The sequence below is a fragment of the Mirounga angustirostris genome, unplaced genomic scaffold (genome assembly GCF_029215605.1).
Source record: "Mirounga angustirostris isolate CCGP_5_RB_7025 unplaced genomic scaffold, mMirAng1.0.hap1 SCAF_3, whole genome shotgun sequence".
NCBI classification, from domain to species: Eukaryota; Metazoa; Chordata; class Mammalia; order Carnivora; family Phocidae; genus Mirounga; species Mirounga angustirostris.
Window position 1 is genome coordinate 170,727,343 of NW_026991711.1, and position 27,081 is coordinate 170,754,423.

The 27,081-nt window shown below is 35.6% G+C and overlaps 1 protein-coding gene across 1 annotated transcript in view; it reads right to left on the minus strand.

Annotated features, from left to right (window-relative positions):
- The window catches only part of LOC123838506 (receptor tyrosine-protein kinase erbB-4), a 950,771-nt gene that overhangs the window by 133,570 nt on the left and 790,120 nt on the right, over nt 1-27,081 (minus strand). Inside the window, exons 6-11 of the mRNA XM_064585840.1 lie at nt 16,380-16,498; nt 13,520-13,661; nt 9,636-9,749; nt 7,744-7,870; nt 1,108-1,181; nt 107-197 (exon numbers count right to left, since the gene is read on the minus strand). Of these exons, the coding sequence (XP_064441910.1) occupies nt 107-197; nt 1,108-1,181; nt 7,744-7,870; nt 9,636-9,749; nt 13,520-13,661; nt 16,380-16,498 (667 nt within the window). The remainder of the gene's footprint in view (nt 1-106; nt 198-1,107; nt 1,182-7,743; nt 7,871-9,635; nt 9,750-13,519; nt 13,662-16,379; nt 16,499-27,081) is intronic.

Sequence of the window (27,081 nt, forward strand, 5' to 3'; positions counted from 1 at the left end):
GAAACCCAATATTTCTTGAATCAGTGAAGCTGAAGCTTTGAGATATGTACACATGACACTAGTCTTGAAATCTGGAAGACCTGCATCTCTGAACATATATACCTACCTATAGAGTACTCTTCCACCGATGGTCACCAGGTTAGAAAAAACACTGAAGTCGGTCATGTTGGGGGGCCATGACTGTATGTTCAAGAAACCTAAAAAAGACAAGGGCAGTAAAAACACTCAGAATATCATTACCTTAGTAACTGTGTTTAATGCTGAGTATCCTTGAAATATGATGAAAATGTCTTGGAAGATAGGAGGTAAAAAAAAGACACTGAATATTCCTATTTCGAGTCATTCTATTCTGTCTCAGAGTTCTTCTTCCAAGATTGAGTGTCTCACCCAAAGTTCCTGGGGCACAATACTCAATAGATAATACCAAAGTAATGAACACCAAAAATCTAGGTTTCTCAGACACACAGAACCTTAGAACCATATATGTAAAAATAATTAAATGATCCTTAGTTTGATTCATTCTTCTAAAATCAAAACTACTTAGTCTAATTACATAAAGAGAAAAATATAGCTTTAATTTTTCTGGAAATCCTTTACTACTGTATCTCTACACTTATGACATCATTTGTCTGCCTTGCAGCCTAATGCATTCATATATATACCTAAACTTTCTCATTTGATTTTTCATTCTTCAATAGCAAATCCATATCCAAGTCATGTCTATGAGACCCTTATCAGCCACTATATAACAGCCCTGAACATATTAGGTGCTCAATAAATATGTGCCAAATGAGCGTCACATGTTATCCGTGCTCAACAGTACTTCTTGTGAAAAAGTACATAGAAAAACATGGATCAAAAGATCAGTTGACACAAAAACAAAAACATAAAAATGTTAACGATATTTTATTTTATAAATTCCATGGGCTTTCAAAATGTGCACAAATGCTAAGGAATAAAGACACCCATCATTTAAAATGACATGCATTTTTAAAACTAGAATTTGCTTTGAAAATAAGTTGCTGATTTCAATATTATGTAATATTTTCAGGAAAACACTAAAATTCACATAGTTCATAGGACAAAAAACGCACTTAAAAAAATTACCTGTTATCTCTCGAACTGTCCGGAAGACATTCAGTTTCTCTGGGTCTATGGCTTCAATTGCATTGTAAGGGTCCCTAGAGAATCAAGAAGAGATGCAGCCAAGTTTTAAGTCAGATAAAGTGAAAACATAAGACATGTTACTATAGTTAGTTCATTCAAATTGAATTTTAAGTAGCAATGGAAAGATTAGCAATGCCTTGTCCGAAGTTTGTTATGCTACATGTGAAGGAGAATTAAAAGGTGCTTTGAGGACATTTATGATGATATCAAATATGACTTCTTTGAAGGCTATTCTAATTCTAGAGGAATGGTCCAGTTTGACTATCCTAAAGAAACCTACAAACATGACAAGTCTATTTACAAATAATTTTATTTTATTTTGCCTTAAAATTTTTTTCTTTTTTTCTTTTTTTTTTTAAGATTTTATTTATTTATTTGACAGAGAGAGACACAGCGAGAGAGGGAACACAAGCGGGGGAGTGGGAGAGGGAGAAGCAGGCTTCCCGTGGAGCGGGGAGCCTGATGTGGGGCTCGATCCCAGGACCCTGGGATCATGACCTGAGCCGAAGGCAGGCGCTTAACAACTGAGCCACCCAGGCGCCCCAAATTTTTTTTCTTAATTGGGAAAAGTATACACTGCAAATAATTATGGTGAGAACAATTGCCTTTTGGGCTCCTCAAAGCATCCTGAAGTGCTAATAACACCTACAATTTCATAAGGTGGATAAAAACAAGCACATGAAATCATTTTTTCTTTTTTGCTATATCCTTACATTTATTAGTAAATTCTCATAACATTGTATGAAAGTTACTCTTCATAAGGATTATTTAGAGCAATCTTGTTCCTATCTGGTTTATTTATATTTGCTTTTATAGTGCAGGAAATATTCTTCCATCTTTATGAATCATACTAACATCTGAAACAAAATTTATAACAAACTTAATATCCAAAAGGTGTAATTTTTGGAGATTTAAAAAAATGTCATCTCCTAATGCATAAATATATTTTTGTAATTAATGTTATTGATATATAGATGCCCTATCTTCTCAAAAATGAACGTAAAGTACCTTTTAAAATTAAATATTTATTGGATTGTTTCAGAAGTTTTCTTCTTAGGAAGATACCTTTCATGTATAATATACTGACCATACCAAATAACTGCATACTTGCAAATAATACCAAACATTTCTCCGTAATCCAAGCAATATTTTCAGCTATTTTAAGGAATACCTTTCTTTTCTTTTAAGTTTTATTACTTTGAAAGATGACCTGTGCTATCCTGGGCAAATAGAGACCTCATATCAATATATACCCTATAGAGAAAAATTAAATACTATTCATTGACCACTTCTCCAAGAGAGAGCAAACCTAAGAACAATGAACTTGGGGTTTTTTTTAGAAGCATGTATCCATCCGTAGCAATCACCTGAGCTGTATTATTGCTGTGGACATCTGTTGTTTTACATCTTTGAGAACCTTCTTTTTCACTTGGGGAGTAAACAATAGGATACAGTGATTCATTAGATGTGGCCTTAATAGGGCTATCAATCAAGGTGTTCCACAGCCCCCTGACAAACAGAAAGGCATAAGGCCTATCTTCTAGGAATTTGAGTCTGAACCCATTGGCATTAATTCATCCTTGCTTTAGAACCTTGAAAACACTATTAGTTCCAACAACCTTAATCTTTGGAACTCCATTTTACTGGCTCTCTCAACTTGGTTTATCCGCATATGCTTCTATACAGTGAACCATCCTGTATCTTAAAAAATACAAAAAACAAAAAACAAAACAAAACAACAACAAAAACTCTGCTTGATCAAATACTGTTTCAATCTATGAAGTATAATCGATACAATGTACCACTAGTTTAACAGGGAGTGTTTTAGAAGGCTTGGAGAAACACTATAAATGAGTTTCCCCATAAGTCACATATAATTAAGATTTTCCTCAAAGTGATATGAATGTCTCTCAAAAGCTTAAAGTCCAAATTAAATGTTCTGGCAAACTTGCTCTATTTATAACTGATACATTGAATGAAATACTATGCTTTTGATGAACATGAAGCCAAGAAATTAAGTTCACCATGCGGGAAAAATCTTGTTGTTATCATTTTTTAATGTGCAAAGACTTTTGTATGCAGAGAAAATATCAGCTCTGCAGTAGTAGAATGAACTTTCAACATTTGTTGTTTGATGAAAAGCAGTGTATAGAACAGCTCTGGTCATATAATCAAATATCTTGGCTTTATTGAGAAACACTCACAATTCAGGGCAAGCACACAATAATAGGGTCAGTCTAAACCTTTACTGAGAACACTTCCAAGTTGTCAGGAATGAAATGAATTCTGGACTGTTCATATGAAGCCCAATGGACCACAGAAATTTTATATACTTAATTTTAGAGATTCAGGACTCTCATAAAATAAGTTGACAGAATCCTACTTACCAACTTCAAAGTACCTGCAGGGAGTTGCATTCTATAGCCACTTGAAATCCATAGTACTTTAAAATTGAGAACTTCCCTAGCTAAATACAGAGCCATGTGAAAGAACTTTATGTCCACCCTGTCATTGTGTTTGGTGATCCAAAATAAAGCTCAGGATAGAGAGAAACTTTTTATAATTCCGTTGAAATCGCTTTATTTTTCACCAAACCCATTATCTCTTTTCCATTGTATATCATCATTACACTCTCTTATCTAAGCACTTTCTTGTCTGTGTCTCACTGCGACACAGCATGAACATGCTTATTGGGTGAGCATTTTGTTACTCTAAGTACACGCACATGACCATTATCAAACATGAGAAGAGATGAAAGGTGAACATTCCTATGAATAACCCTGAACACAGGTTTGCCTGTGGTTCCCATTCTAAATAAAGAACTAAGAGTGCCTTCTGGCAATGACACCATTGTGCTATAAACTCAACATGACAATTAACTTTGTTGAGTTCTTTTATATACTAAAATTGTAATTGACAAATTTACAGTAAGTTTATTTTTTTGCAGAAACTTGTTTTTGAAAAGTATAATCTCATCTAATTATGAATTTTACCTATTAGGTTAAAGAAATACCTTAGCTATTTTACTCAAACCATACATCCTATTAAAAAATAGTAGAAGATCGAGGATAATAGGAATTAAGTGAAGTAAAACATGTCTTTAATTTACTAGAAGTTTTTTGCTTATAATACTTCATGCTACTCACATTTAAAATCTCTCTCCATACATGCATGAATTGTATACATGAAAACACATAATGCCTATGCATTTATAAGATGTCTTAGACTTACTGAATTAACTTTTTATCAAAACTTTCCTAAGATCAAGAGAAAGGCTTCAGAATATATATTTTATACTGGCATAAAATTGGGAATGAGAAATACCATATATAACATATATATTTGTCCTGGAAAATGCCTTATATATTATGGTTGAGACACAATAACATTAATTATAATGTTAGTATTAAAATATTCCAAGTTAGGTGCTATGATTAAGAAGAAATAATAATCTTCTGGACTAAGGAAGGAGTATGACTTATCATAAAGGAAATATTGCCATAAAAATAACTTTGCCTTTATTTGGTTTTCAGTAGTCTACAAAATAATACCTGTTAGACTGCATGTTGTGCTATAACTAGATATAGTCATTGAGATTTTTCTTTAGCACTTCCTCCTCCTTCTTTGCTTTTTTTTATTCGCTCTCTCCCTTTTTTCTCTCCCTCCTTTTTTCCCCCTGCCTCTTTTTTTTTTTTTTGTACCATTTATTAATGTTTTACAATATGCCAGGTACTTGGCTGAGCACTTAAAAATTATTTTTGTTTTTAATCCCTATAATAATCACAGAAGGTAGATATTTATTATAAACCCAATTCTTAACTTTACACTGGAAGAAACTGAGCATTTGACATGTAATGGAAATTGTCTATGTCAGAGCCTCAAATCAAACTCTAGTATAGTTTGGATCAAATTACTGAAGTAGGAACTTTAACTCTTACTTTCTGAGCTCATGTTTAAGAGAGGCTTTGTTTACCTTTCTGTTTCTAATCATCTGAGTCAATTTTCTATAATTCATTGCCACCTGGATGAATTGGCAATGTTGTTTTCCTTGAAAGTCTGGATTAATCTAATACTTTGTAATGATTCTTCTCATAAATTTGTGAAAATATGGTATCTATTGTGCAATGTATTATTATATCTTGACATATCTGCTTCCCTTTTTTGCATTTATTTATTGATATTTCCTCTATTCTGGACATTAGGTGATTCAGAATATGTAAAACCATTTTACAATTAGTATAAATCCTGACTTTTGATAAATATGCTCCATAAGGAACCAAGACTAAAATAAGAATTCTGAACTGCACTCTTGATCGTCTTTGTCAAACTTCCCCACCCATGGTTTACCTACAAGATTAACCGTCAGTGGGTTGCTTTTGTTGGTTCATAATCCTTCTACTATCACAGAATTCTTGCAGTGGTTCTCAATGGGGGCAGTATTACCCCACTAAGGGGAAGCTGGGATATTTGTAGAGGCATGTCTGTTGTAACAGAGATTGGGGGACATTATAGGCTTTTAGTAATAACCCCAAGCCAAGAAAATTAAATGTCTTTCCCAGCAAAGGTTTGCCTCATGTCTTGAACAACCTTAAATGTTCCATCCAATTAAGGACCCATGTGCACAAACTTCATAGTTGATCATACCATGACTGTGTGTAATTCTGCAGTCAGGTTGCCTCTATTTGAATGATTTATTTCTGTCTTCCTCTTGTCATATAACAATATGTCTGTTACTTATTTCCTATTCCAGTGGTCAGCCATTCCTCTACTCTTTATTTCCCCATACTTCTTGCACAGAATAACTTCTAATCTTACGTCTCACAAATCTAAACTTTCATTATAAGTAGGTAGAAGCTGAGCATTTTCCTATCAATACATATTTTATTATCCATTAATTTTCTTGTATTTTTTCTTTAAGTTATAAGTAGAGAATTAGAATCACATTATAAAATTATGTATATAGGTAGGCTATATTACCTATGATTTTTATTTCATAATTCAAAAGGAAGTATGAATACACAACTTATAAAAGATGGATGTTGGGTCTGATTAGAATGAAAACAACTTCTCTAATGCAATTTATGAGACTATGTTTTCAAACCTTTCCCCACACTGATGGACTTGAGGCCAATTCATTTATTATACCCATGTGGAAGCAGGCAATGTGAATTAAGTGGGTATGTCTTCCTATTTCTCAGAAGATGCTGTTAACATGATATGATCTTTCATTCATGGTGGTATTTGGTTTTGAAAATAGTTACAGTGTGGATATATTGTTTTAGTAAATGTCATATATGCATTCGATTATATAGATGCACCTAATGTTGACCCAGGTCTCCTACCATTTGGGGCCAAGGAGGTGAGAACAGCAATGCAAATAGATTTAGAGGGTTAGTAGTGACTCTGGTAAATTTGGTTGTCCTATCTCAAAATGGCTAGAAGTTCCTGGCTCCAAAAGATTGTTGCCATGTAGGCGTATGTGCTAAGGGTAACCAAATCTACATATTTTTAAAGAGAAGTTAGACATCTTGACCATATATTTATTTTTTAAGCACTGCTTGGGCGGAATAAAACAGATCTGGGGCAGAAAGTGTGTACACACCATTATAGTATCTGGCATGAACCCCTATTAAAAGCTACATTTTAAAGTAAAGAAATGCTTTATGCAATAAGACCTACTGTAATTTATTTGCATGGAAAGAAACACTTTGTTCTATTTCTCTTGCTGTTCCTATTTGGACATATTTATTCATAATGTGTTAAATTATTTTGCTTCTAGAAATGATGTGATATATGTTTCAAGTTAGGATTTTGAATTGAAATATGTGAGTAATATTCTTTATCTGTAGCCTGTAGCACTAATATTTAGGGATTAAGAGTAATATAGATAAACAGATAAATATAAAGTAAAAATATAGACATTTTTATTACAATTGAAAGAATACGAACTTGGCTGTTTTCCCAGTTAAAACCAGCAGGTGGTTCTGTAATGAAGGAACCCAGAAAATGTTACAATTTTTATTGCTAATATGAAATTCATTTATTAGATCTCCTATATTAGTACTAATTTCCTAACCTAACTAAAAGAGGAAAAGATAGATACATCAGGCCAAAGAAAATTTCTGAAAGCTCAAGAGAATTTCAACTTACTGATTTGTTCTCTACGAGATACATTTTAAAAGGAATATTAATTTATGTTTTCCTGAACTAATCAGTTAGGAATTTGAATCAAATTCCTCACTTCACATTGACACGGTTTCCCTAAACATATCTAAAAATATGTCAAGCTTTCTGAAATCTGTGGATTTGAGGATATCCCACAAATACATTTTAGTTTATATATGAATTTATATTGTCACATCTAAGTAGTCACTAAACCCATAGTCTATGTATCTCAAAACTGTGGTTTTTATTATCGTTGCTGGTAAAATCTGCCATTTGATTTTGTTGGAGAAGAGCGTTAACGAAGGGCAGAACTCATCTAGGTCAAAAGGAATCAGACAGACACAGCTAAAGAATCTCTTAAGCTTTGTCTATACTTCGTAAAATAATTTTCTACAAAAATTTCATACTGACCCATGAATACCGGTGACAAGGAAGATCAAATTCCCATTGATTTTGGTGCAGTTTATGAATTTGTCAATGTTACTGGAATCCACAGTCTGAGCTGACATCAGTGATCCTGTGCCAATACCGTCACAAGCTGTAGAAATAAGACTCCAAGTCAGGGTGTTGAGAAACTTCTTTTCCAGTCAATAAATTATTGCATTTTTATTATAAAATAATAGTATTTTTTCATTATAAAAATGAAAAGAATTCATCATAAGAAATGAACAGTTTTCTAACAAATAAAATAATACTTTATTCGTGCAACATTAACTGCTGGGCCTGCTTTAAAATATTTTCCCTGCATGATCGCCTAGTGACCATGACGCATAAAAATCATATCTTATACCAAGTCCCAGGATACCCACACAACACATACGTAACTAAAACAAAACTTACAACAATCAGTACTTGCCTTTGCCACATAAAATCGACTATTTTCTCATCCACCCTAAAATATCATTTTCAAGACTTTTAAATCCCGGTCACTTGAGTAAAATCATTTCATAGTCTAATGATGGTCTACAAACTATGGTTTTAAAAACATTGTTCTGGGTGCCTGGGTGGCTCAGTTGGTTAAGCGACTGTCTTCGGCTCAGGTCATGATCCTGGAGTCCCGGGATCGAGACCCATGTCGGGCTCCCTGCTCAGCAGGGAGTCTGCCTCTCTCTCTGACCCTCCCCCCTCTCATGCTCTCTATCTCATTCTCTCTCTCAAATAAATAAATAAAATCTTAAAAAAAAAAAAAACATTGTTCTAATTAAGAATATATATTAAACAAACTACTAATGATGTGAGTTGTAACCAGAATCAAGAGCCATTTAAGTATAAATACTTTTTTTTTTTTAAGATTTTATTTATTTATTTGAACAGGGAGGGGGTGGGGTGGGTAGGTTAGGCAGCATGAGCCGGCGGGGGGGGCGGTCAGAGGGAGAGGAAGAGGGAGAAGCAGACTCCCTTCTGAGCACAGAGTCCAATGTAGGGCTTGATCCCAGGACTCCTGAGATCATGACCTGAGCCTAAGGCAGACGCTTAACCAACTGAGCCACCCAGGAGCCCTCATACTTAAATTCTTAAATTGAGTATTACCTGTACTTTTTGAAGGCTCTACTCAAAAATAAAACAAGGCAAATAAAATGTGTGGGGGTGGAGGGGAGAGAGAGAAAGAGGAAAGAGAAAGAGAATGTAGTCTAAAAATAAGTCTGAAGTTTGCCCTTTTTAAAGGCAACCTTTGATACTTTGGAAGGCTTAATATCATTCAGAAAATTTGGATTGTACTTTCATCCTGCTTAATTTAAGTTTCGTTTGGGTGAGGAATTTGAGCACCACAGCTAGAAGGGATTTCTTTCTCTACTAAAATTCTAAAATAGGAATTATCTGCAAAATTTATTTAATACTGACAGTAAATTTCCTTGTCATTTTATATATCTAATCTTTCAAAATAGTTTCGAAGACCTGGAGGGTAAATATCATATTTGTCTCTTTGCACCTTCATATGCATAGCAGATCATTTAGTATAGGGTGGCAAGCAATTAATATGGGTTCTTAATGCTAAAATAATCATGCAATCCCTTGTTATATGCATACCTTCTAAGATTTGCTGCATATAGAATAAAATGTAACTTTTTTTCTGAATTTCTATCAAAGTTAACTCCCAGTTTAACCTGGATCATTTAGTTTACATCATTCAAAATCAATAATACACACTGCTAAGACAGTCGATACTTTGGGGAACTATTCAAAGTTATGGAAAAGTATGTGTGTGTTCAGAGAGATGAACTCTGCCAGTCCATTAAAAAGTAAATGGAAAAACCTTGGAGTAGGTCCCTGTTCTAGCCAAAATAATTTCAACTATCACTCACCTTTTGGGCAAATATCCGTGCAAGGTTTACACATTTTAATCCCATTTTCTTCTACTTCCATCTTGGAACTAGGGCAGGCACGCACACAAGAACTGGAATCCACCACAAAGTTATCTGATTTGAAAAAAAAAGGTGAAATTAGCAATGTTGATGGTCAGCAAACAATGGGCTTGACAATGATTAGCATCATTGATAGTATACATGTCTGTCTCTTTCCCTAAAACAACTCTGTTTAAATATCTCAACCTGAAATAGAATCTACGAACATCCACATCTAATCCAAGGGCAGCGTGTGTTAACAACAGTTAGTCCCTGCTTGACTATAGCTCCGCATCCTGAATTGCCCCCAAGATAGAGTGAATTTCTTTTATAGACTTAGGAAACTATATGACATTTAGTTTGTGTTTTTCAATAGTTCCACTTCATTTCATGTCATGATGCAAGTCTGAAGTCTAAAAATACTTCAAGTTACACGAAGCACAAATGAAGCTGACGTTGAATTGCCTTGGATCCAGAGAGGCACTTCATATCCAGGAGGAAATGTTTAAAATGTGTTCTATCTTTCAGTGGAAAGCCATAGAAACTGTTCCATAGTTTTATACGAAGAAACAAAATGGAATTTGAAAGGCAGCACTTTAGGAAAGGTATGCTACATAAATCAGGAATGTCTGATTACCTGATACGTTGGTGAAATATTTATGGCTCCAGTGATCTGAAATATGCCAGGACATTGCCTGCCCCCCCAAAAAGAACCCAGATAATTGTGTCTAGAGCCTCTCACAGTAAAGGGAAAACACAATGCCTGCTAGGCCACTTTATATATATATAATTAAGATTTTTTTTTTAATTTACTTATTCAACAGAGAGAGATAGTAAGAGAGGGAACACAAGCACAGAGGAGTTGGAAAAGGAGAAGCAGGCTCCCCACTGAGCAGGGAGCCTGACATGGGCCTCGATCCCAGGACACCAGGATTATGACCTGAGCCGAAGGCAGACACCCATCGACTGAGCCACCCAGGCACCGCAAGGCCACTTTATATTTTAAAGGCAGTATCTTCCCTGCCAGGGCATACTGCTTCTGGCCTAATATTCAGTGGTATGGAAGGCTTCTGGCCTTGAAGGGGTCTCAGATCAGGAAAGGCATATGGTACAGAGATGTAAGTCTGGGATGTAAGTATTTCTGCTACTTGGGTCACAAAATCCAAGAGGTGGGGCGCTTGGGTGGCTCAGTTGGTTAAGCTTCCAACTCTTGGTTTTGCCTCAGGTCATGATCTTGGGGTCCTGGGATCCAGCCCTGAGTCGGGCTCCCATGCTCAGAGTGGAGTCTGTTTGAGATTTTTTCCCCTCACTCTCCCTCCCTCTCTGCTCCTCCGCGCTCACACTCTCTTTCTCTCTCTTAAACAAACAAACAAACCCAAGAGGCTATATGATCTTAGGAGTGTCTATGGTAGGAAATATGCCATCTGGAGTTATGGCAAGTCCCAGCTGGAAAATCATATCAGAGACCTCTAGGATTCTAGAGCTAATCCATGCCATCTGCAGCATAGAATTATACACCTTTTAATAAACAGCTCCTTAGATGTTTCTGGGTCCTGATAGAGACAGAGCACCTAACCATGGGTCATTGATTGATCTTATAGTCAGAACTGCCCAGCATACATCAGGTTTTATTTGAACCATGATGTCATAATGTTGGGCAGGTCCAACAGGAATCCACTGTTAAGATGGAAGCAATGCATTTAAGACTGGATATGAGTCTGGGCAGAGGCACAAGTAAACTGCGTAAGCAGATAGCCCAGCCTCCTTGTGCTGGTACCTCTCACTCGGCTCATACCTGTGGCTTCATGGGGACCAAGAGAGGGCACTTGTGACAAGCTAACAGAGGGAGGACAAAAACTAAGTTTGGTATGTGGGCGCAAGCAGCTCAAAATGAACGGCAGCTGCCCTGCAGCCTCACTGAGGAGGGGACTAGAAAGATGGTAACGAGGAAAAAAATCCTACCAGTGGCCATGGTTCTGGGTAGTTCAAATGATCGTTTACTTTGTATGAAAGTGACCTGCGCTTAGAATAAATGTAGATTCATGAGCAGTGGCTTGCCCTGGAGGAAGAAATATTGGAAAATCTGGGATTGAAGGGAGTCTGGGGTAGAGGGATGTGTATGGATTCTTCGGAGTGGGCACAGTGTGATCATTATATTCCCAGCTATCCACCAGGGGGCATCCACCACAAAAAAGGTACATTGCGGAGACTGCATCACAGCCTGTTCCCTTCCTGTTCTTCCTCCTTCCTGTCTTCATTCTGAGAATACTCCTCCTTAACAACCTAATCTCTGCCTGAGAGGAACTCAACCTGTAACAAGTGAATGTACTGTATACTATGTAACCATCCCTTCAGCAAGGTCTTCACAAGAATACCCCATATTTAAACACGTCTGCATTTTCGCAGCAATATATGCCAAATGGAGTAAATACAAATTATAAAGACCCTCGTATCAGTTAGATTCACATTTTGCAGCCAAATGAGTTTCAAAAAATATTTGTCTGAAGTTTTCGAATTTTAGAATTCAAGATTAAGGATTGTAGAGCAGTATTTAGGAGCTAAATGTCTTTGTTTTTCCAAGATATTTGCAGTTTAACAAACCATGCCTTATGAGCAGGGCCCTTCAAATATTTGAAATTTACATATATAAATACCGAAGTGTTTTAAATTAGCCTGTAATTTGTTGACCTAAACTATTCTAAGAAAGGAAATTTAGGAGTTACCATATCTAAGGAAACTGGGTGTGTAATTTCACAAAATAGTTCTCAGTGTTTAGCCACTTGCCACAAGTTAGGTGTTGAAAGCTTGTATGCATAATTATTCTTTTAACTAATATAAAAATATTTAATAATAATGACTAAAGTTGTCATTGTTTCCAAAGACTTGTTTTTATATGCTATCCCTCTGATTCTTACTCCCCATCCTTTTGATCATTATAATAACTCTGGGAGAGAAGAGAGCTATGATTATTACCAGCCACATCTTAAAGAGGAGAATACAGAAAACTAAATAGTTCATTTAAAATCACATGAGTAATATGTGGGCAAAACCAGAACCCACAGCCACTCTAATCCCATGTCCTTTATTCTTCTTACTCAATCACAGGCACAAAATGAAGAAAACCATAATAGTGGTATGCTGTAGCTTGTAAAACCTTCTTCTTTTAAATGAATATATGGACAAATGTAGTGATTTTTTTTTCCAGCTTTTCCAGTAGATAAAACAATGAAGAAATAATGTCCCATCACTTATTTCAAGCAAAGAAACTGACTGAAGCAAATATGAAGACATATATTTACTGAATTATTGATGAAAGCTAAACTGGTTACTTTGACTCCTCAGGATGAGTTGTCAATTTTGTAAAGACCTCTAAACATGCCCTTCACATCTACTGTTATTGTTTAAGATTAGATTTGATATTAAAACTATAGTTCTATACATTCTATTATAAATAAGTAATCAGAAAAGATATTAGGTAAGAATTCATTGTGATTAGAAGCAGACCTCATTCAGTACAAAGCTTGCTTCTACTTAACTAATCACTTTTCTGAGAAACAGCAGCATGTACAAAAACACTGACGAATAGCGAAAACAGTAAGTTTAGAAGGCAATGACAGTACACTCTAACCTCAAACATGCCACTCCTTCGCTGAGACTTTGGACCAATCCCTTTAATTTTTTGAATTGCAACTTCCTTATTAGTGAAATGGTTAGCAACAGTACCTATATCCAAGTAATTCACAATATTGTTGCAAATTTTAAATTATAATAAATGTATATGATTTTGTGGGTGTGTTTTTAAATGATGATCTAATTAATTTGGTTATTCTTATCTTGTTACTTACGTGGGCATTTCTTGACACAAAATGCTCCATATGTATACTTTGCATTGAAGTTATGCTCCAGTTGAAAGGTGGTCGGATTGTAGACAAAAGTCTGGGGACACTGAGTAACACATGCTCCGCTGTCATTGAAATTCATGCAGGCCTACAACATAGCAAATATTAATTTCATTTAAGAATAGCCTTCATAATACTCGTTAAAGGAACCCTGCTCTAATACCTTTGTGAGAAGGATGTGTTCTTTACTTATTATATGTATATTTATATAAAACATATGTGTATGTTCTATTCTTTTATTTCATAAAAAGTATAAAGCTTGACAGCTTTATAGTAAGTACTTATTTTTAAGTTCAAATTTGTTTTGAACATCGAAAATTTTACAAAACTGTTTTCCAATGTCAATGAATATACAATCTATACAAAGATATTGATATTCAAGTTACCTATTCTCTATCCAGTAATCTCCAAACTAATAATTGATCTAAATTATTAAAATTAGCTAATAGTGAAAAATTATTTCAACTCACAGTATTCAAAGGATTTATGTTGAGTCTTAGAGACTGGTACTAACAACTAACTCCCCAAGTCTACAGTCTAGACTTTTCTTAAAGCTGGTGTTTGGAAAAGTTCAGTGCCGTAGGTGACATGGTAAGCACATCCATCGCCGTTGTACAGCGAGAAAACATTGTGATAGCTATTTAAACTGGACTTGAATAAAAGGCTCTGGCAGGTGACTAGTCAAGTGTAAATATGGAGTATGTAATGCCAAAATGAAGAGAAGCAGTCTATACTTAGCTCACAATTAAATCATATGCTGCCATTTCCTATATGGTCTTTTTCATAATGCCACACCATTCAGTGAAAGCCATCAAGTTCAAACAAAACAATTTGTTTCTGCTGACTTATATATTTGTATTGAGACCTCAATTTGTTAATTTGTTCAAATGCATTTGAGAAGAATTAAAAACAATTTTACCACCTGAGAGGTATTTGGTATAAAAATAGAATGTATGTCTAAGTACATAAAGCATGACTTTCAAAAGAGTGGATGAACTAATTCTCTTAATTAAACAACTTAAACCTTCATAGGAATAATTGAGGCCTTGGAAAGTAAGCTAATATGCACTCAAGCTATATTTTATATTTCATCATAAACTGTATGTATGGTTATTAATAAGAACTAATTCATTCTGTTTCCTCAAAACATTTTCTTCATCAATTGTTGTTTTAGCAAGCACTTTATCACCAACATGACAATTCCCTGATGATGGTCTACTAGATGCATAATCAGAACAAGACTCACTCATGATACATTATTCACCAAGATGACATTTTCCAGGAAGAATCTATTAAAAAGCGATCTACAAAACTCAGTAAGTTTTAATTTATGGCTATAAAACTTCATGTGTCCTCATAATTCCTTTATGAACATACTTTATGCAGGGTTGTGCACAGATTGCTTGGCAACAAAGGGACATAAACGAAAGGAATCAAACAAATTTACCTTCCAGACAGCATGCAAAACAACGTTACTTACACCAAGGCCTCGGTCTGGCATTCTTGAACATTCTGTACCAAATGCCAAAGTGGAGTCATTGGACCATCCCATAAAAGTAATGAAATGAGGATTCCGAGACTCACCCAGCACTCTGTTCATTATGATAATGGAACCATGAAAACAAATGCAATGAAGAACTTCTAAGTAAAAGTTATGGCTATTGTTGGTGTTTCTTGTTACTGTTTTGGAATTGTTAACACCTGCTCAGCGTCCTCTACATCAAGCTTTACCTCGTGCCTGGTGATAGGCAAGGGAAAAGGTCTCACTTCAAGGCCTCCTAAATCATCTGCCTTAAATTTTTAACATGTTTCTTTTCTACTTCACTACTCACTTCTGCAATGTATACTTTTGTTTCACTGTAGGATTAGGGTCAACAAATTAAGTTTCTTGTGACGTTAAGAAAACTAAGAAATTATCTATGTCATAAGAGTTTTAATTTATGTTTTGCTTATTTTCAGAGTTAAGTGTCAATTTGAAAAAATATTCAGTTCTAAATATATATGTGTATTCTCTGGATATCTGAAAATGGGAAAAAAGAAAATGAATTTCTGTGTTCATTTTTAACAGCAAAAACAATTTCTTATTTTATGATTTTTAGCTTAAAATGAAAATAATGTCTGTATATGAAATTGTGTTAACTATAGCTCACAGAACTGGTTGTATTCAAAAGAACAGAAAGAACTGTATCGGGGATATTAAAATGTAATTAAAACATGTTCCCAATGAGCTATAAATGTTAATTTTAAGAAAAGAAAAGTGTCCTTTTCTAAAATAAAAATCACACAGATTAGCATATAAATTGCTTTAAGCATACATTGGTAAATCTTATAAAGTATGAATAATATTAACTTATAAACAAAATAAACTGGGAAATAGTTAAATTTATGAATAATCTTGAAATCTATGGCTATAACCTTAAAATTTAAATCCAAGAAATGAAATTCAAGAGCCCCCACTCAGAAAACTCAATTATGCAACAACATAAACAGGTAATCAATGTAAATTTTGGAAGGATGCTATTAGCTTTAAAAAAGATATCTCAATATGTTCCTCTTCACATTCTCTAATACATCTCATCTGTATTGTAAATGACATCAGAAAGACATAATTCATATACTAAAACAGAATAATCCTAGTCAACCAATAGCCACCCAGTGAGGGAATGAATTATAGGAAGGCAGAGCATCTTTCTTAATCCTAAAATGGTTAAACTTGATCTTATTTTAATGTTAAAGAGTCAATGTGCCTGAGTCCAGCCAGGAAGGAGGGAGATGGGAAAAGTAGAAAGGAAGCTCCAAGACTTACAAAGCAGTCTGTGTCCTTCGGTCCTGAGCAGCCCCCAGCACATTCTCTATGACAACAGTCACTGACATAGGGCCCATAGCACCTGCCATCACACTGTTCTGCACACACCGTCCTTGTCACTGTGGAAGACAGAGATGGGACCCTGATCAAAGTCAGTCACCAAGAGAAACTTCTAAGGTGCTTTGGAGTAGCTGAAAAAAGCTGAGCTCTCAGATAACAATACTCAACCCACCGTGGATTCAGTTCAGCTAACGTTTACTAAATGAAGTCTGCAACAGGTCAAAATCACTGTACAAAAACCTTCAAAATTAATACATACACTTGTGTTTATTTTCTTTCTTGTTCCAGCAAACACTTACAATGTTTTACAAAACAATCACACAACTTAGCAGGAAAGAATCAAATTTGAAATAATTGAATGAGGCATTTTGGCAGGTTGCAAAAGATGCAGTTGGCAGTAAAGTCTATCCACAAGGTGCACAGCAAGGTTTTATGACAGAAGATATCCCCGGAAATAATCTAAGCCTTTTAGAGTCAATGCAAAAAGGGAAACAAACTTTTACATGATTCACATTATATCTTACATGATTCATATCAAGCAGATAGATAAATATAGATAGAGATACAGATACATGTATAGATAACTGGTCAGGAGTAGCATAACTGTTTCTTTTCTTGAGATTTAAGTGAGATTTTTACCAAGTTTCCTGTGTAAGGAAGAGAGGAACATCCTCAAAAGAAGGAAAGAAGGAAGCGAGGGAGGGAGGGAGGGAGGATGGGACGTGGCAGAGAGAGACACATTCATAGTAGATGCAACACAAATTTCCATTAGTCTTTTCTTATAACGTCCTTTGATCCAAGCTGACAGCACTATATTAGGGTATACTTTAGTAAAAGTCGGTGCTAGAGGCTGGGCATCAAAATTACACCTTTGAGGGACACTTATTCCACTTATTCCAAAGATATTTTTATTTTATTTTTATTTTTTTTTAAAGATTTTATTTATTTGAGAGAGAATGAGAGACAGAGAGCATGAGGGGGAGGAGGGTCAGAGGGAGAAGCAGACTCCCTGCTGAGCAGGGAGCCCGATGCGGAACTCGATCCCGGGACTCCAGGATCATGACCTGAGCCGAAGGCAGTCGCCCAACCAACTGAGCCACCCAGGCACCCCCAAAGAGATATTTTTAAAGCATTTAGAGAAATGAATGTTACAGAAGATGTATAGCACATCACATCTTGGCTTCTGTATTTCCACTTCAGTCTGATCTCCTTCCATCTTTCGGACTCATTCTTCAAAGCTTCCTTCATGGCTACTATAGCAGCATCTGTCCTTCAAACGACAGCATTCCCCAGAGTTGGTCTTGTCAATTTCTTTGGGTTATGGGCTCATGCCTAGATGAAATCATCCATCCCCTTTGCATACTACCTATAGGTAGATGACATCAGATCCAAATCTGAATTTTGTCTTGAGCAGAGGCATGTATTACCAGCTGCCTACAGAAGACCCCACTTAGATATCCCAAGATGTATAATAAGGAACGTAACTCACTTTCCCATCTCTACCAATCAGGCATATCTCTCTTCTTTGTTCCCTTCTCTTGGTTATTGGTAGCACCATCCACTCAGTAGCTTAGCTAAAGATTGGGGACGTGTTTTCTCTTTCTCCTTTCCCCTCACCCTCGCTTCTCATAGCTAATAAAATTATCAAATAAAATTGCCAAGTAATATTCCTCATTACCGTCCCACCCCTCTACTCCAACTTTGTTTGTGAAAGTAATGTCTAAATGATGACATAACCTTCTAATTTCTCAGATCCCAATTAATCCTCCATGCTGCTCTAAAAGCAATGACTTGAAAATACAAGCCGCCGCCTATAAATCAGTGCTGTTTTGCAAATAAAACTTGTCATCCCTGTACTAAAGGAGTAAACCCTGAGCAAGGGATAAAAGTCCTTCATCAATTAAACCATCTCTATCTTTACTAGCATTTCTCATTGTGCTTCTCACATCCAACAACACACAATCACCACTTGTGATTCCTGATTTCTTGTATCATTTCCAATTTTGATTCTCATTGCCTTTTTATAATGCTTTCCTCCATGCTAAAAACCCTTCCGGTCTTCTTTGCCTAGCAAATACTCATCTATAAGATCCAGTTCAGATGTCACTTTCTTTCTGAAAACTCCAGATATAGCTCCAGGATGAGTTAGTTTATCACTGTTTCTTCTGAACAAGGGAGAAAGTTAATGCAGATTCCACGTGGTCTGAAGGTCTAGGCTCAAACCCAAACTCTATTCTTGTGATATGGGCAAGTTATTGAATATCTCTGTATTTCACTTTACCAGCTTTAAGATGGATTTGGTATTAGTACCTATCTAATGGGACTGAAGATAAACAGAGGTATAGGTATAAAGTGCTTAACATGGCCCCTGTTAATAGTGGTCAGTAACTGTTGCATATTATTATTTCACTTATCATAATACATTGTATCTTTTTTTTTTAAAGATTTTATTTATTTATTTGAGACAGAGAGAATGAGATACAGAGAGCATGAGAGGGAGGAGGGTCAGAGGGAGAAGCAGACTCCCTGCCGAGCAGGGAGCCTGATGCGGGACTCGATCCCGGGACTCCAGGATCATGACCTGAGCCGAAGGCAGTCGCTTAACCAACTGAGCCACCCAGGCGCCCTGTATCTTTTTTTATTTTTATGTTTGCTCCCCCTACTAAACTATTAGAGTAGTTTTTTGAAGTCCATTGTCTTATTCATGTTTTTATCCTTGGTGACTGGTAGTGTTTGGCATTCAGTATATAAGAAAGTAAGTATCCTCTCCAACTAAATAAATCATATATTGCCAATTCAATGAAAGTTACTTGTTGACTGACTAACGCACATATCAAAGAAAAAAAATATGCAGGGGTACCTGAGTGGCACAGTTGGTTAAACATCCAACTCTTGGTTTCAGCTTAAGTCGTGATCTCAGAGTCATGAGATCTCAGTGTGGAGTCTGCTTAAGACTTTTCTCTCCCTCGCCCTCAGCCCTTCCCCACTATGCTTGCTCTCTTTCTCTCTCTCTAAAGTAAATAAAAATAAATATAAAAAAATGCAGAGTTAAAGACGTAGGGCACTAAAAAAGGTAAATAGACAAATATTAAAATACCAAGAAACAGAGCATATCAAAATCCAAATAACAGAATTATTGTTAGTGTCTACTACTAGATTTAAATGCTCCTTAAAGGGGTGCCTGGGTGGCTCAGTTGATTGAGTGACTGCCTTCGGCTCAGGTCATGATCCTGGGGTCCTGGGATCGAGCCCCACATCGGGCTCCCTGCTCAGCGGGAGGCCTGCTTCTCCCTCTCCCACTCCCCCTACTTGTGTTCCCCCTCACGCTGTCTCTCTCTCTCTCTGTCAATTAAATAAATAAATAAAATCTCTAAAAATAAATAAATAAATAAATAAATGCTCCTTAAATTCTGCTATCGATTGCTTCATGATTCCATATTTTCACTTGGATCCTTTTTAATTGAACATGATTGTGATATTCATAAAATAGTGCATAATGTTTAAATATGAACTATATTCTTCTATTGGACATGATTATATTCCTACCTATGTAGTGCAATCAATACAAACATCAAATAGAGTTTAAGCAAAAACACTTGGACTCACTCTCTGTCTTGTTTTTATTTTGTAAAAATAAAGTTATATGATACTTCTTATCTTATAGAAGATTTTGAAAAAGACAAAATTTAAGTCTGGATTTGTGAGTGCATTTTTTTTTAAGATTTTATTTATGTATTTGAGAGAGAGAGGAGGGAGAGGAAGAGAATCTGAAGCAGACTCTGAGCTGAGCACAGAGCCATTTGGGGCTTGATCCCATGATCAAGAGATAATGACCAAGAGTCAGATGCTTAATGGACTGAGCCACCCTGGTGCCCCGTCAGGGCATATTTTGTATTTGCAATTTGGGTAACATTAAATTTTGAAAAATTTCTTTTGTATTTTAATAGAAATTTCTACATAGGGGGCACCTGGGTGGTTCCTTTCATTAAATATCTGGCTCTTGATTTCGGCTTAAGTCATGAACTCAGGGTCTTGGGATCAAGACTTGGGCTACCACTTATTGGGGAGTCTCCTTGAGATTCTCTCCCTCTCCTTCTGCCCCTCCCCAGGTGCATATACATTCGTACTTGCGCTCTTTCTCTCTCTCAAATAAATAAATACATCTTTTTTTTTTTTTAAGAAATTTCTACATAGTAAATCAATTTGGTCTGTTCATTTACCTTCTTTCGGTTTTTGCTCAAATCTCATTTTCCCAGTGAAGTCAACTCCTGTTTAATCCTGAATCCTTTCCAAACTACTGATTCTTGATGAACCCTCCTTTTTTTTCTTTCTTTAACTTTCTCTCTCTCTCTTCCTCCCTCCCCTTCCTTCCTTCCTTTCATCTTCCTTTCTTACTCCATTTTACAGCTCACTTATTACACAGTGTGTTTGTTGGTGTATTCCAAAGTCTAGAACTGTACCTGTCACCATGTAATTTTAATTTTATTTTATATACATTATATATACACAGTACATATATATATATATATATATATACACTATATATATGAAATATACCCAAATTATATCCACTCTTTAACTCTTCATATTCCTACATTGGGCTTACATTGATATTCCTATCTTTTATCAAGTAGTATATTTATTTAGATATTCTACTTAGTAATTCATACTATAAAAAGGAAACACTTTTAATAGACACTTTTGTAAAAAAATAGATCATATATATTTCCTCTCTTCCAGATTTAACAAGGCTTTTTTGATGTGCCAAAGTTGCTAATTGAAACAGCAGACATATGTTAAGTAAACAAATTACTAGATTTGAAATAAGTGTTATCATAGAACAGTCTATTTACCGGCTCTAAGTTGACAGGCTTTGCTCAGCCGGAAATAGCACAAAGTAAGCATTAATAGCTTATAAGTCACACCATATTTTAATCTTAGACACATATGTCTAAGTGTTCATTTCTATTTTTAACTCTATGGTGGTTCAAGGTACTATACAAAATGTTTCGGTTTCTCTTCATTTATATACTTTGGTCTTTCCTATCAAATTAGAAAATTAATGTAGGGGTGCCTGGGTGGCTCAGTTGGTTAAGCGACTGCTTTCAGCTCAGGTCATGATCCTGGAGTCCCTGGATCGAGTCCCTCATCGGGCTCCCTGCTCGGCAGGGAGCCCGCGTCTCCCTCTGACCCTCCCCCCTCTCATGTGCTTGCTCTCTCTCTCATTCTCTCTGTCTCAAATAAATAAATAAAATCTTTAAAAAAAAAAGAAAATTAATGTAGATAATATTTATAAAGATAATTAACCACTAATTTATTTTAAAATTATTTATTAAATGTTCACATTAAGATCAATTCTCTGTGAGTATATTATTTAAATATGATAATGTTTTAAAAATATAATCTAACAGTATAATCTTATGTTCGGTAATAATTATTATGCTCTGATACTTTAAAAATATGTACATTAAATTATTCATTCATATGTGTTGACTCAACTTTAAATTGTTCAAAATAGCAATTTTGTCTATCTAATGCTCACATATCACATATTTTTTCAGGAAACTTTGATCTTAGATATGCCATTCTATTTCAAGAATATGTAAAGAAACATCTCTCTAAAGTCATTAGTTTTCAAAATTTTGACTTAAGATATTAATGAGAATTATGAGATTTGCTTCAAAAGCAGTTTATAATTCAGGGCGCCTGGGTGGCTCAGTTGGTTAAGCGACTGCCTTCGGCTCAGGTCATGATCCTGGAGTCCCGGGATCGAGTCCCGCATCGGGCTCTCTGCTCGGCAGGGAGCCTGCTTCTGCCTCTGACCCTCCCCCCTCTAATGTGCTCTCTCTCTCTCATTCTCTCTGTCTCAAATAAATAAAAACTTTAAAAAAAAAAAAAGCAGTTTATAATTCATTTTAAAAATAAAAAAGTAAGATACATTCAAGACTAAAAATAGCACTTTTTGCTATCACGGTTTTCACATGCCTTAATTCCAACTGAAAGTTCAGTAAGCATGAAATACATTTAGAAGTGCTTGCTTGACGCTGTGAATTGTGCAAGACTGCTGAATCTCAGATTTGTACCTATGAAACAAATAATGCAATATATGTTAAGAAAAAAAAAAAAGAAGAAAATAGCAGGAGGGGAAGAATGAAGGGGGGGAAATCGGAGGGGTAGACGAACCATGAGAGACGATGGACTCTGAAAAGCAAACTGAGGGTTCTAGAGGGGAGGGGGGTGGGGGGATGGGTTAGCCTGGTGATGGGTTTTAAAGAGGGCACGTTCTGCATGGAGCACTGGGTATTATACGCAAACAATGAATCATGGAATACTGCATCTAAAACTAATGATGTAATGTATGGGGATTAACATAACAATAAAAAATTAAAAAAAAAAGAAGAGTTTGCTTGACAGGTAACAATATAAAGAGCTTAGGGCGCCTGGGTGGCTCAGTTGGTTAAGCGACTGCCTTCGGCTCAGGTCATGATCCTGGAGTCCCGGGATGGAGTCCCGCATCGGGCTCCCTGCTCGGCAGGGAGTCTGCTTCTCCCTCTGACCCTCCCCCCTCTCATGTGTTCTCTCTCATTCTCTCTCTCTCAAATAAATAAATAAAATCTTTAAAAAAAAAAAAGACTTAAAAAAAATAAAGAGCTTAAAGAACAAAACAATAAGTTTAATCTCTAAATAGTGATGTGACACAGTTAAGAAACATTTCTTCACATTGTTACATGAGATTTATTTTTAAAAAGAAAACATTCCCTTTGTACAATCTATTTAATGACATTTATTGATTAATAGTACTACTTAATATGAATTAAACACATCAAACTATACTCATATTTTATTATGATGGAAAAACAAAACAAAACAGTTCCTGAAATCAATGAAATAACTCACTTAGCCTCCATGGGAACATTAACTTATAATTGCTTTGGTTATATTAATTTCCACCCTTGCCTGAATATTATTTCATTAGATTCCACCCCTCCCCCATATTTAGTATCCTTCCTAAATTGCTTCATTGGGTGCATTAAAATATTTCAGTCGAATTTTAACTAGCTTATTCATTGATGGTACATCACTAACTGTGATTGTCTAATATAGAAGGTAAAATCTGGGAAGTTAAGATGTTTTTTATATTAGGCTCAGTAAACTTGAGATTGGGAATGGAGGTTCATCCAAAATATACGTAAGAATCAGATGGATAAAGCTTAGGGAACCACTCATTCCATAGTAAGGGGATACTGTTGAGAGAATATCTATCATCTCAGGAAATTAAAGTATTTGTAAGTAGCTTTATCATATCAGCACACCACTAATAAAAACAATGGTTTAATTACTTCTTTAAATATCACAATACCATGTTTAAAATTACTCCCTTAGAAATTTATTTTATTTAAAGAACTTTGACAATTTATTAATTACATATTTATTATTGCTTTCTATGAGTTACAAAAAGGATAAAGAACATTCATAAATAATGCAAAACAGAGCACTGACATCACAGTGACAAAACAAAAAGATCTCTGCCCTTTAAAAAATTAAGGTTAAATTTAAGCCAAGTCTTGCACTGTCTTCTCCTGTTTTTACACTCTGTCACTTTTCTCTTCCTTCCTTATCTGCTGCTTCTTTCCTCATTTCCTCCATATCCTCAATCTCAGGGCCTACTGGTTCTGTTCACTTCCTCTACCCAGTGGTTCTGAACCAAGCTGTATAATATTAGAGCATCTAACAGGGTCTTTCAAACTCTAATAAGGGAATTCTTGTGTAGATGAAGATTTTGACTTGGTCAATCTCAGTGGGGCCCATGACTGTCCATTCAAATCAGCTCCCAGGTAACGTCACTGTCTGCTGGTCCATAGACCCCATTTTGAGTAGCAGGATATAGAATACTTAAAAAAAAAAAAAAAAAAAAGAAACCTTACCATTTGCAACAACGTGGATGGAACTAGAGAGTATTATGCTAAGCAAAATAACTCAATCAGAGAAAAACAATTATCTTATGATTTCACTCATTTGTGGAATTTAAGAAACAAAACAGGATCATAGGGGAAGGGAGGGAAAAATAAAACAAGACAAAATCAGAGAGGGAGACAAACCATAAGAGACTCTTAACTATAGGAAACAAACTGAGGGATGCTGAAAGAGTAGGGGGGTGGGGGGGTGGGGTAACTGGGTGATGGGCATTAAGGAGGGCACGTGGTGTAATGAGCACTAGGTGTTATATAAGACTGATGAATCACTAAACTGTACCTCTGAAACTAATAATATACTATATGTTAATTAATTAAATTAAAATAAAATTTTAAAAATACCTGGGAATCATCTAATTCCTATTAAATCAAAATTACGTGCAATGTTCTAGGATTTGCCACTTTCAATAAACTCCCCAGGCGATTCCAATATGCAGTCTACAGTTGAGAATCATTACTCCAATCCAGCAAAAATGGGGAAAACTCTATAGATTATTTATACCATTTGATTGATCGACTGACTGTCCTTTGAAATTTTACCACACTGACTGACCTCTTGCTTTAATTTCCTATTTGTGTTGTTAAGCCTTCTATCACTAACTGGAAGAGCAAACAAAAAATTCACATGCCAGCAGGTAGGAAGATTTGAGAGGAAAAAAACCTAAAGTGGGAACAGAAAACTGGACTGATTGTGAAGGCAAAAATTTCAGAGAGCAAGTATGAGACCGTCAGAAAACTACTCCTCTCTTTTATCTAACAGATGTCTATGTAAAAAGTATCCTGGACAGCCCCCAATTCCATTGCTAAACACGTTTTAAAGCACATTTATTTTATTTTTATTTTATTCTATTTCAATTAGTGTTCAGTGACCTGCACCTTTACACTGCCTATATTGTTTCTGTTTATTGACCAGATTTCGACAAACTGTGTCCATGAAACACGTCGTGTCCATTAAATAGATAGTGCGCTTCAATGGAATGGTTTTAATGTTACGCTGTTTTCAGCTACATACATGGAGGTTTGAACAAGAAGAAAAATGCTTGGGTTAAGGTAGAGGTGATTTGAGTTGGATGGGAAGAAGAATTTATTGACTATTAGAGTGATAAAAACACTGTAATGAGCAACTGAATGGTCTTCTTGAGCCTCTATTTGTCAGTATTTAAGGGAAATGTCTTCTGGATGCTTTAGACATCCCCTTAATTAGAGATAGGGGGCTTGATGAAATGCTCCCTAGAGGTCCCCTTTAGTTCTATGATCCAATACTAATTCCCATGAATGGTGAAATTGTGACTAAAAAAAATGAACACTCTCTGTTGTACAACATTTTGGAGAAGGCAACTATAATCAGGATATACTTCAAATGAAACAAATAAAGCCCATGGACCATCCAAGAATACACATTACTTCTAGAGAGTGCTGAAATGTGCAGAAAATCAAGTTTAATGAAACTGACACCAAACTCTACACCACTATTCATTTTCCCAAAGGAGAACAATTGGACACGTCTGTGTGTCCAGTGCCAGGTAGACTCTAAGAATCACATAGGAAAATTTAAAATAAAAATGTCTGTTCTCCAACATTGTGATTTAGTAAGTCTGGAAAAGAGGCCAGAAAATTCTTTTTTTTTTTTTGCTTCTTATTGGGAACCCTAAAGTTTTTACGAGCAGCCTTGAAAACCCAACAATTCAAAACCTCTGCTCTAAGACACTTTCTTCTTCCCAATGAGAGGTTACCCCAGGAAGGGTAAAGCATAATTTAGATGGGAAAGGAGAGGTGGAAATGGGTCTTAAAATGCTGCTTCCTGTCTCACACTAGCTACATCACAGAATGATGAAACCAATACTTGTTGCCACACAGACTGAGCCTCCAAGATACACAAGGCTATATCCTGATTTGGACAGGGGAGAAATTTGTACTTTAAGGATTTATCAATTATTTTAATCAACAACATACGGCCTAAACATTTAAAAAGGCTCTTAGGGAAGGTATTTAATTCTTCTTTTTTTTTTTTTTTTAGTAATGGAACCTGGCAAAACAGATTATATATATATATATAAAGTGCCTAGGCCTTGCAAACTATCACAAGCATACCCATTTTCACATCACAGAAGAAAATGTAATTGATTATCTTTTATTCCTAATTCCTAATTAGTCAGAACTAGCTAGGCCATACCATGATGTATACACACCCTCAGGTAACATAATGGTTCAATCTTAAGTGCACAACGCCATAATTTACCTGAAAAACAGGGCAGAGACCCACAAAGCCATTACTGAAATTGACATTTAGAGTCCGTTAATAAAGTATGCCCAGATTTTGGAAGCTACTAATCAGGTTTGACCCTTGTCTCAGATAAATGCCTGGTAGCCCATGGGCTATGACATGATAATGCTGTTAGTTGTGTTAAATAGGAAAAGAATCTTGTCTAATCCATTCTTCATCACTAGCTGCTTTATTCATTTATTTAATGAAGTTTTACTCAAACTATTTTTTAAAGACATGCTCAGTGATTCATTGAGGGACCTTAAAACTGATTTTAAAATACACTCTTGGCCACCAGGGAAATTCTCCCCTCTTAATTGGTTATTAACATCACCAAAGTCTTTGAGTCAGAATTTGAAAAACCAGTGGTACCCTATTACCTTAGCTGTAAAAATATTCTTGAAAT